The 12,336-nt window shown below is 41.6% G+C and overlaps 1 protein-coding gene across 1 annotated transcript in view; it reads left to right on the plus strand.

Moving 5' to 3' along the window:
* The window catches only part of BPGM (bisphosphoglycerate mutase), a 39,016-nt gene extending 28,057 nt beyond the window's left edge, over positions 1-10,959 (plus strand). Inside the window, exon 3 of the mRNA XM_060108429.1 lies at positions 3,291-10,959. Coding sequence (XP_059964412.1) covers positions 3,291-3,469 — 179 coding nt within the window. The 3' untranslated portion in view covers positions 3,470-10,959. The remainder of the gene's footprint in view (positions 1-3,290) is intronic.
* The last annotated feature ends 1,377 nt before the right edge of the window (positions 10,960-12,336 follow it).

The following is a 12,336-nucleotide window of genomic DNA, read 5'->3' on the forward strand; positions in this document are numbered from 1 at the left end:
CATTCCCTCTGGCCCTAAGCAACCCCAGATCTATTTATGTCACTATAGATTTGCCTATTCTGGATATTTCATATAAATGGACTCATAAAATATGTACTCTGTGACTGGCTGCTTTCACTTAGCATAATGTTTTCAGGGGTTGTCAATGTTTAGGTTGCATCAGCACTTTCTCCTTTTTATTGCCAAATATTCCATTGCATGGATCTACCACATTTAATTTACCCATTCATCAGTTGATGGACATTTAGACTGTTTCCATCTTCTATCTGTTATGAATAATGCTGCTGTGAGGGTTCTTGTACAGGTTTTTGTGTGGACGTGTGTTTTCATTTCTCTTGGGTATATATACCTAGGAGTGAAATTGCAGGGTCCCATGGTAATTCTGTGCTTACCTGTTTGAGGAATTGCCAGACAGTTATCCAAAGATTCCACAGGATTTTATACTCTTAATTTTACAGTGTATTAGGATTTCAGTTTCTCTATATCCTTAGCGGTCACCTGGCTCTAAACCACGTACTGTTGCATTCCGCTCTGGCTATCTCCAGTGGATGCGGGTGGCAGCTACTATGCGTTCAGCTGACAGATCTGACCTGAGAGAGCCTGAGGGCTTTTAGAATCCAAGGCAGTCATCTCCCAGCTAAACAGCTGGCTGTCTGGTCTGAATTTATCTGTTCTTGCCAGCTTTAGTTTGGGATGGTAATCTTGTGTAGGGTTGCAGTGTGGGGATGGGGGCTTGGCAGGGCAAAGTAGTGTTTTAGTAGCCTACCCTTTAAATCTTCTACCTAGAAGAGAATTTGTAGTACAGAAAGAAGAAACACTTGTTGGGCTATACTTTCTCATGTATGTTCTCTTTTAAGTCCATTCCTCCTGCCCCACAGGGTTTGTAATAGTGGTAGAGAAGAGTGTGTGTTTCTTAGTTTAATTAGACAGAGGCAGTGGAGGCCCAGAGAGGTTACTCGCCTAAAGTTATATATTATACTAGTTAGTATTTGGAAGGGGACTAGCAAAGGAGGAGATGGGATGTGTACTTAGATTAGACCCTGACTTCCAAGTTACGATCCTTTCCATTGTTTCATAGCTGTTTGAGTGTACAGCTTGTGCATAAGAGTTCTTAGGCAGCTCTTCTGGACCTAGAAATGAAATTCTAATAAAGAACCACCCCACCGGTTGAGATCCAGTGCTATGATTCTGTGACTGGTGCTCATAGTTAATGACCAAAGTTAAACTGACACAGTGCATTGATAACTAACTGCTACTAACTTATTCTGCCATTGTCACCTTCCAAGATGGACCCTTGCACTCCCCTCAGAACTTGCTCTACCCTGGGTCCTTTCTATTAATAAAGAACAGAAGCATATGGTTAGAATTTAGAAGTCTATATAATAAAGGTGTGTTTTTAAAGTAGATAATTTGAATACTTTCAGTCACCTTTTAATTAGCTTAACTCCATCTTTTTTTTTTTTTTTTTTTTTTTTTTTTTTTTTGCGGTATGCGGGCCTCTCACTGCTGTGGCCTCTCCCATTGCGGAGCACAGGCTCCGGACGCGCAGGCTCAGTGGCCATGGCTCACGGGCCCAGCCGCTCCGCGGCATATGGGATCCTCCCAGACCGGGGCACGAACCCGTATCCCCTGCATCGGCAGGCGGACTCCCAACCACTGCGCCACCAGGGAGGCCCTTAACTCCATCTTTTTAGGTCTCCTCTCCTCTTTGCCCATTTTGAACTCAGAGAGACTTGAAAGACATTGTGCACTAGTTACAGACACCTGGGTTTAAATCCAGGCTTTGCTGTTTACTGCCTGTGTGACCTTGAGTTGTTTGCTTAACCTCTCTGTGTCAGAAATTGTTACATGGAAAAATAATGGTGCATATTTTCCTAGGATTGCAACGGTGATTAAATAAGTTAATACACATAAAGTGCTTAGAAGAGTACCTGGCATGTGGAATGTACTCAGTACATGTTAGCTGTTTAATGTTTTTTAAAAACAGTCATAATAATTGAAACCTTATCACGACCACTGCTGCTACCACCCTTGCTACAACTCCAGCTCTTCTGGTCAAAATTGAACAACCAATGGTTCAGGTTATCTATTTATTAAAAAAAATTTTGTAGGAGCGCACTATATAGCATGTGGGATCTTAGCTCCCCGACCAGGGATCGAACCTGGGCCCTTGGCAGTGAGAGCGTGGAGTCCTAACCACTGGACCACCAGAGAATTCCCTGATTCAGGCTATTTTAAAAAGAACTGAGGGAATTGCCTGGTGGTCCAGTGGTTAGGACTCCACGCTTTCACTGCCTCGGGCGTGGGTTCAATCCCTGGTCAGGGAACTAAGATCCCACAGGACACAAAGCACGCTGAAAATAAATAAGTAAGTAAGTAAATAAATAAATAAATAAAATTTTTTAAAAATAAGAAGAGAATTGAAGGTGATTTGTCAATTAGACATATCTTGCTCTCCTAGCAGTTGGGCTGTTAAGGGACAGCAGGAGAACGAGACCTGTTTACAAGGCATGTCGATCAACCTTCTTTTGATTCCTCTTGATTGTGTTTCCTGAGCACCTAGGGGAGGGTTCCTCCTTGATTGGGTCTAGCCCAGGGCATCCCATGCTCACTCAGTGTTGGAAAACCAGCCACTTTCTAATCAATTGAACTAGATTTTGAGGTTAATTTTAGCCAGCCTGGGGACAACATATAAAAGGGAAAAAAGTGGAAAACCCCCCGAGTTCACTTTCAGATTTTTCAAGATTGATTTCTGTGGAAAACCAGTAACACACATGTGAGCATGGAGAGAATAATTTTCATTTCTTTAAGATTTAGATAGGAAACAACCAGGAACAATTTGCCCCAAAAGGTATTTACTGTCCCAAGATTTAATGTAATTTGAATTTCTGTCTTAGGTTTTTTTTTTAAAAAAAAACAAAACTTCCGAGGGACTTCCTTGGTGGTGCAGTGTATAAGACTCTGTGCTCCCAATGCAGGGGGCCCAGGGTTTGATCCCTGGTCAGGGAACTAGATCCCACATGCTGCAACTAAGAGTTCGCATGCCGCAACTAAGGAGCCCGCCTGCCGCAACTGAGACCTGGCACAACCAAATAAATAAGTAAGTAAATAAATAAAACTTGTGGGACGCCCTTGGCTTCCAGCAACTATAGCTGGAATCCTCACAGTACCTGGTGTGGTTCCAAACATGCACTTAATATGGGACTAAGTGAATGTGTAGTTAAGTAAGTAAACACAGCTCCCTCCTGGGTTGTCTTTAATGCCTTGCTCCTCCCTCTCTTAATCTCCAGGTATCTCAGATGAAGACATTATCAACATTACTCTTCCTACTGGAGTCCCCATTCTCCTGGAACTGGATGAGAACCTGCATGCCGTTGGACCTCACCAGTTCCTGGGCGACCAAGAGGCTATCCAAGCAGCCATTAAGAAAGTAGAGGATCAAGGAAAAGTGAAACGTGCTGACAAATAAAATCTTTCCCACGTGCTAGCTAGGGATAGCTGCAGAAGGAGTGGTATGCGGTGTGTCATGGGTGCTGATCTCGCTTTTTTTTTTTTTTTTCCTCCCCCGCTGATTTTTCCTGATTTTCCCAGATCTAGGCTGTGGGGTAGAGTTTGTATAAGTAACTAGGTAACTTATGTTGGCCCAGATAAAGGTTTTAGGATGCCTGAGTGCTAATGTCATAAGCCTTATGCGTTAGCCCCCCTGCCGCCCCATTTGAATTAGTCACTAAGTTAGTCACCAGTGGGGCTTAATCAATGTCATAAGTTTCCGAGATGGGGGAGCAACAAGTGGAGGTCAAGTTCAAGGTATTCCTCATTCAATAAATCAGTATAGAGTGACCACTGACAGGCACTACTTACTCCAATAAGTAGTTCACATTTATATTTACTGAGACTTTCTAGGATAATAAAGGGTGTTAGATAACACACTATACTTAAGTATTTATTATTAGTCTTTTCCTCTAGGGAGAGGGATGCTTTGATAGGTTAAAACCAGAGGCCCATTAAATGGGAGAGTCACAGATGGATTCCTCCAAGACAGCCAACAACAAACACCAAGGCCCTTTGCCTCATGACATTTGGTGGAATTCCTCTCTGGCTGCTAGAATTAGCAGCATATAGACAGCTATAGCTGTTTGTGTTCTCTTTTTGTTTTATTTTTGTTTTTTAAACTTTAATTTTGGGGTCTTTAAAATTAATTTAAAAATAAGTTCTGTGACTGAAAATGGTACCATCCCAAGAATTTCCATATGATTCATAAATATTAAGTATAGGCTGCTGAATTATTCTCTGCTCTTCCTATAACACAAAGAGTTGTACTTATTTCAACACATAGACATGCCTAATTCTCTAAAAATTGAAGGTCGGGTCGGGGGAAGGTAGAATATAGTGGGTGTAATTTTATTCACTTGAACAGGGGAAATGGTATATTTGCACTTGTCACATACATTTGTTCTTTATCTGCTGAGGGCAAAACATTATGGTACGTAGTCTATAGTATTCAGGGTAGGCCACAGACAGAATTGACTGCTTATCGATCTTAATGATATAGGATGTTTTTAGATGCTGGAGTTAGGTAAGTGATCATTTCTTTAAGCTACGGCCTTATTTCAGAGCAAGTGACATGTATTTCAGTGATAAAGTCATGTAAACAATTTACAACTATAAAAGCTGTTACAGATATCACCAGTTTTTCATGGTTTTCCATTGGTGGATTGGTTTATTTGTATCCATTTTATAGTAAAACTGTCATTAGAAGGAAACTAATTCTAAAACCCTTGCTACTGCTTGGTCTCTACTGATCCTTAGATCAAGACTTAGAGCATCAGCTGATGAAGATGGCTGAAAAGAAGAAATGAACCTGGTTTGCTCACAGCTGGCTGCATCTGTGATGCATAAGGACATGGAATGTGGATGCTTGACGTTCCTGACCAACTGCTGGCTTTTCTGCCGTAGTCCTTCTTTTCACAGTTCTGTTGCCTAACTAAATAACACTGTTTATAATTCAGAGATCAGGGCCAAGAATACAACTACCAGATCTTCCTAGAATTCCAAACCTATGGCTAAGCTTCAACTCATACCATTTTTGAACAGCTTTATCTCTAGAATTGGCGTCTGAATTTTCCAGCCCAAGAAGTGACCATGTCTTAACACACCTCAAGAGCCTAGAGTTGGATTCTTCCCTTGTCCTACATCTAGATATCCACCTCCAGTGGACACCTGGCAGCATGATGTGCTCCTGCACACATTGCTGTGCTCACACCCAGTCACTTTGGAATCTTAAAGACTTCCTAAGAGAGGGATAATTTTTGTTGACACTTTCTGGTACAATTTGGTTTTTGAGATCTTGGCTGAAATAAGAGATATTTATGAAAACTTGATGTAAAATTATTTTTAACGACTCCAGCACTTCAACCTTGAGACCACCTAGTGAATCTGTTTTCTTTGCATGGCTTACAAGGGATCCAGAATTTTTGATGTAGGTATCTTGAAATCTGCCTAACCTGCATCCTCATCTTGGCATCCTTCTGTACCACGCTGAGGTGGGATAAAAAATGGGGATTTTTTTAAATTCAAAAAATGATAGGCAGCTTATCCAGAAATTTGGTCCTTGGAGAGGGCAGCCCATCCTGCTACCATGTTGGGCTTGCCCTGGAGCCAGTTAGACACGTCTCTTTTGCCCAGGCTGTAATGATTGTTTCATGCAGGTCCAGTGTGGTAAGATAAGAGCCATAGCAAGATGCTACTCCTAGAGTTTTAATTTTTAAATATCTCAGATGAGTAGTGTATCCCAGTACACTCAGACTTTGTTTTTCTGAAAGAACAGAAATTCTGCCTCAGAAAATGGAAGTTCTTGCATCATCCAGTGCTAATTTGAGCACTGAATTAACAAAGCATCCTCGGTTAGAGTACATAATGTCATGTATGTTTCCTTGATAAGATGTACGAGGCAAATTTCTTAACGTGATCTGGCTAATTCCAAGCTCAGCCAGATTCTTTTGCTCCAGATTTGCAGACTATTTCTCATCTTGGGTCATGACCACTTTTATTAAAATGCAGTTCCTCCATGTGCACATTAATGGCAGTGGTTATTTGTCTTCTGGCCTGGGAAGCCTCCCCAGGCTCTATAGGTTTGTTGTGAAAATGCTTTTTTTTGGTCAGTGTGTGAGCTGGTTAAAGCCAATCCCCAGCGGACAGCAGTTGGCCAACTTGGTGGCCAGAAGCAGAAATCCTCCTGATCATGATGACGGTCTCAGGAAAGAGAAGTCAGAGGTCATGTACATTTCCCCCCATTCCTACTATGTAGTTACAGTTTTTTATTTTTCTAGCTCCTTTGTGTTTATGACAAAATGGGGTAGGGGAACCAGCTTTACTAGACAGAAGATTCATCATCCCCAGCATCATTTTTTTAACTTATTTTTATGCTTTTACATAAAGTGGCAAGCCTCTTTTCAAAGTTCAACTTTCCTCTTACCTGGAAAGTCTTTCATATGTTCAGATTGCCTCAACATTGCAGACCCTGATTGTTTCTCTTGTTTTTGTCTTCTGCATGGTTGGATTTTGCAAGTTTGGGGCTCACTTATGTAACACTATTCGTTGTATTAAATCATGCCTGGCCTCTCAAAAGATCTGGCTGTGGCAGATGCCATGTTATACTGTAGCCTGATGGTTTCCACATCGGTCTGTGAGGGGACTTTGATCCCAAGGGGAATATGAAACATCCATACTATAAAAATATTTTAATCATACAATCTCCCTCTAGTGACAAAGCTATTTGGCAAAATGATAGGCAGAATTTAAGTCAATCTTTTTCCACAATTGGTGAAGTTTTATTTATTGGAGGATAATCTAGCTATGTAGACTAGCCTTTAAAGACATGATTCTTAAGTCCAAAAAAAAATGAAAGTTCCTTAGAGAATTTTTTAAAGATAAGCTAGATTGTCATCAATACTTCCTATTTTCACATAATAGAGCCACATCTTATTTGCCGTTTATTTGAGTTGGGGCTAGCCATTTAAGCTTACGCTTACTCTGATTTGACAGGAATATATTTTTTAAAATCTTTTTATTTATAAAAAATTTTAAACATCCACAAAAGCTGAGAGTATAAATAACACAAAGAGCACTCACCCATCAGCCACTATCACCTCATTAACCATTATGTGTATCTTCTCACACTGTCCACTGGATTGCTTTGAAACAAATGCCAAACATCAAACAGGATAAATTTTGAAAAGGAAAACACCTCAAATAGTCTTCAACCAATTAAAGCAGAAGCCACAGTAATCTGTTCTAAATTTGTCCTCGTTGGTCCTCTCAAGAAACAGCCATTGCTAAGTTGTCCAATTCGAGTCCTATATATAGGTGCATTATCTCTTGTTGCTGTTTAAAGAGCTGTTAGTCTGTTCTGTGTGACTTCTGTGGGATAATGTGGCATGATATGGTACCGCTGATGTTAAATTCAAGTGTTTAAAGATGAAAATGTTCCTGAGACTGTTTGTAGGATGTAATTCTGAATCTCATAGATTTAAAAAATTGAACAAATTTGTTGATGTCATTGTAAATTAGGTTACAATGGGAGAAGGGAGATAGAAAGTGGAGGAAGATAAAGATAGAAAGTGGAGGAAGATAAAGAAGACCCCCGTGTTACTAGTTTTGAGCTGGAGATACCTGTAGGAATGTGTGTGCATTTTCCTCTCTCTTCCCAACGCCACCCCACCTTTCCCCCACCCCACCCCCCAACCCCAGCTCTGGCTTTGTGCTCTGAAAGGGCCTAGAAGCCATAACCTAGTAATAGTGAGCACACGTAGTTCCCTTGATCTTGTTTTCTAAATACTGTTCCACAGACCCAGGCATGTTTGGGAAAATCGTTGATTCCAGGTCGGAAGCAGATAAAGTATAAGGTGAGCTTAGAACATCTTGAGTCAGAAAAGAAAAAAATGCCCAAAGACTGGTAGGACACAAAAATTGGCTTCAAATGCCAAATCTGGGATTGAGATGAAAGAAAAGAATAACAATAATGGATTAGAGAACATTTGTCTCAGTCTGGTCAGGCTGTTGTGACAAAACACCCCAGACTGGGTGGCTTTAAATAACAAATGTTTCTCACAGTTCTGGAGGCTGGGAAGTCCAAGATCCAGGCACTGACAGATTTAGTGTCTGATAAGAACCCTCTTTCTGGTGCTCAGAAAGATGCCTTCTCGCTGTGTCCTCACGTGGTAAAGAGGGAGGGGGCTCTGGTCTCTTGCTCTTAAAAGGACCCTGTTCTCATCATGAAGGATCCACCCTCACGACCTCATCTAAATCTGCTCGCCTCCCAAAGGCCCCACCTCCAAATACCATCACACCCGGGATTAGGCTTTTAACATTTGAACCTTAATTTGATATTTTAATTAAAAGTTACAAAGGATATTTTGGGGGCCTGAAAAATTTAAGGGTGAGGTGTCATTATGTCTGCAGCTCACATTAAAATGTTTGAGCCAACACGATTGCTCCTATATATTTAAAGAGACGCAGAAAGCAAGTATAGTAAATGTTATAATTGATGAGGAAAGAGTTAATAATGTACTATTCTTCCAGCTTTTCTGTAGGTTTGACATTTTCCAGAATAAAACCCCCCCAAATAAAGTGACAGGAGAAAAAAAATTGACAAAGAAGCAACTAAAACAACCTTGTATTAAGTACAGTCACTAAAACATGTTTTGCTATATGCAGTGACTGGAGAAAGGTGCCTGGTTTCTATACTTTTTATTCTTGAAATCTCAGTTTTTGTTAGTAAAGGAAAAACTTCTTTAGTCTGTATTGTCAAGAAACAAGTTGTACACTCATTTTTTTCTACTAGGTCTAGTGCTACAGTTATATATCAGACAATTAGCTTCTCTGCTAATACAAGTCAAAAATAGGATTATGACTGCCATCACCTTGTAGCTGAACAAATAGAATTTCTCCTGATACAAAACCTTCTACTTTAATCTTTTAGTACTTTAGGATGGCATCCCTTTTTAATGCCACCGTTTGGCTCCTAAACTCTACTTAATCTCTGGGCCTCCGTTTCCTTTGATTTTAGCTCCCTGCAGCGGCTACCTCCCGTGTCCCTTGTGTCACTCAGCTCAGTGTCATCGCCCAGCTTGAATCCATGTGACCTCAAAGCAGCCATGATTTCTACTGCTGCTCCATGCTTCCTTCTACTAAGACTGCTGAGGGTCAATAGCCTGTAATGAATGCTTCTCCTTGCCCAAAGCAGAAGTCACATAGGTTCTGTTGGCACTAAAGATTGGCCTTTTATTTATGTTGTGGTTGACCACTTAAGCCTGAAGTCTATTCTTACTTTAAAAACAACGTTCACGAAAACGATCCTGTTTTCATGAAGGAAACTCTACCTTTTCAAGACAGCTTCATTTAATTCTCTGCAAAGCCAAGTTCTCAAAAACTTCAGCATAGACCAGAATGTGACATAAGCTTGTCTCCAAACAGCCAGTGCCTCATTTCCAGTCTGCAAAAAACAGATGCCATTTGACAGCAACTGCAGCCGAAGGAGCTATTTTTTTTTCTTTTTATAAATGTATTTATTTATTTTGGCTGTGTTGGGTCTTCGTTGCTGTGCGTGGGCTTTCTCTAGCTGCGGTGAGCGGGGGCTACACTTCGTTGCGGTGCGCGGGCTTCTCAATGCGGTGGCTTCTTTGTTGCAGAGCACAGTCTCTAGGCGTGCGGGCTTCAGTAGTTGTGGGCCATGGGCTCTGGAGTGCAGGCTCAGTAGTTGTGGTGCATGGGCTTAGTTGCTCCGTGGCATGTGGGATCTTCCCGGACCACGGCTCAAACCCGTGTCCCCTGCATTGGCAGGCGGATTCTTAACCACTGCACCACCAGGGAAGTCCAGAAGGAGCTATTTTGCTGCAGAGAGTTTACTCAAGAATTTCTCTTGAATTCACTCTAGCCACACAGATACTGAAAAGGGCACATCCACCAACCACACTGTCCTGCATCCACTCGAGGGGAATCTTCATTTGATGTAATGCTGACCTAGGTGGGGATTAAGACACAGCTGGAGTTTGTATCGGTCAAATTAATTGCATAAAAATCTACTCTTTTAGTGAGAAGACTCTTTGGAGTAGTTAAACCTGGACCTTGGAGCAGAGAGGGCCAAGACCATCACATAGTTACACACCCATGATTGAGACCAAATCCATTCTGACACTTACTCTATAGAACATTCACTAGAGTTCTGGCAGCCACTAGCCATCGGTATAGTAAAATACTAGTCAGTATTTCTGTTTCTGAAGCACCCCAGGATTCTGAATTGGATTGCAGGGAACATTATTTGTAGCTGGAATTCCAGGTACTCTCCTAAGAGTCTTGGTGTTTTACCTTTATTTTTAATCTTTATTTCCGCACCTAGACACTGGAGGTCAGTATTTATTCATAAATGCCTCTGGGTTTGACTGCAAACCTAGCTCTGGCTATTTACAAAAGGTCATGTCTAAAGAGTCCTGGAATTGATTGTGGGATTTCCTTCTCTGATTATGTAACTACAGAGCTCAGCCTAGGTAAACATAAAGTGTAAATATAAACATCGTGGATCCCCATGGGGTTGTAACCTGGGAAAGATGCAGACAGTTTTCAATCTAAAATACAAACTAATACCAAGTCCTTGTTGGTTTCTGGAGATTTGTCTGGCCACGTTGTTCCCACGGATGCACTCAGATGTTTGGCAGGACTTGGCCATCACCCTTGACCTTCCTTCTTCTGATTACTTATTGAGTCCTGCTGGTTCTCCTCATACCTTTCAAATTCACCTCCTCTCTGTCCCCATTGCTCAGGCCTTGAGTCACATCCTCATCTTTTCTCTCTTTAAACATTTCAACAGTCTTCTAGACGATCTTCCTGCCTCCGCTTTTACTCTTCTCCAATCCTCTCCAAGATTTGTCAGGGTGACTTTTCACAAGGTCTACCACACAGAACTTCATGCAGACTTTCAGAGACACGAGCATTTTTTTTTTTTTTTTTTTTTTGCAGTATGCGGGCCTCTCACTGTTGTGGCCTCCCCTGTTGCGGAGCACAGGCTCCGGACGCGCAGGCTCAGCGGCCATGGCTCACGGGCCCAGCCGCTCCGCGGCATATGGGATCCTCCCAGACCGGGGCACGAACCCGTATCCCCTGCATCGGCAGGCGGACTCTCAACCACTTGCGCCACCAGGGAGGCCCGACACGAGCATTTTTTAAGGCTCTGCTTTTGCATTCATCTCCCCTCCATCGCCTGCCCCACTTTGCCTTCTTTTTATTTCCTGCCTAACATCTGCTTATCCCTCAGAGCTCTTAGCCTCCCATGGATGCCTGTGATTGACCTGTGCTGGATCTCACCTGTTCCTTTGTCTTTTCACTGGCAGAAGAATTGAATGAATTCAAGTTCTGTGCCTCATGAAGCTGGGTGCTAGACAAGGTCATGCAAACGTACTCTTCAGAATCATTCCCCAGGGACTTCCCTGGTGGCCCAGTGGTTAAGAATCTGCCTTCCAATGCAGGGGATGTAGGTTTGATCCCTGGTAGAGGAAATAATATCCCACATGCTGCGGGGCAACTAAGCCTGCGTGCCGCAACTACTGAGCCTGTGCGCTCTGGAGCTCATGCACTACAACTAGAGAGAAGCCTGCCAGCGCGCTCTGGAGCCCACACGCCACAATGAAGATCCCGCGTGCCGCAACTAAGACCCAACACAGCTAAATAAATAAATTCTTTAAAAAATTTTTAAAAAAGAATCCCCCAAATTTATCCCGCTTGAGCATTAAACTGTCCATTTTTTTTGTAGATTTATTTTAAAATATTTCTTGTCTAGAGATATTTGATCTTAATCTGTACTGTGCTTTGTGGCTGTCTTCCCACTGTGTGAATCCATGGAAGCAAAGATGGAAACCCTGCTGCTGGTGGATAGGAAGGCAAGTGAGGCTGAGTAGTCCTTCATATCGGAGCATTTCTCCATAGGCAGCTGCTGTAATGGTGTGGAAACAGGTTATTTAATGAGTTGTGTTCTTCCTTTTATTCAAATTATAGAGTTAAATGTAGTAATATAAATAATTTGAAAATAACTAAAGAAAACTCTTTAATCCTACAATCCTGAGAACTATTTCATTTTTTTCTTTCTTATATGCATTTTCACATAGATATATTCTTAATTTATATTTGATTTTGTATGCTTTTCTTCATCATAAGCATTTCTCCATGATTCGTGGGCTTCAAACAATCTTATTATATGGATAAATACCATTCCATTGTTTGGATAGAATTTAAATGTCCCAAAGGGAAACAATGAGATGCTTTCAATGTTCTGCTATAATAACTAAT

The sequence above is a fragment of the Mesoplodon densirostris genome, chromosome 9 (genome assembly GCF_025265405.1).
Source record: "Mesoplodon densirostris isolate mMesDen1 chromosome 9, mMesDen1 primary haplotype, whole genome shotgun sequence".
Taxonomy (NCBI): domain Eukaryota; kingdom Metazoa; phylum Chordata; class Mammalia; order Artiodactyla; family Ziphiidae; genus Mesoplodon; species Mesoplodon densirostris.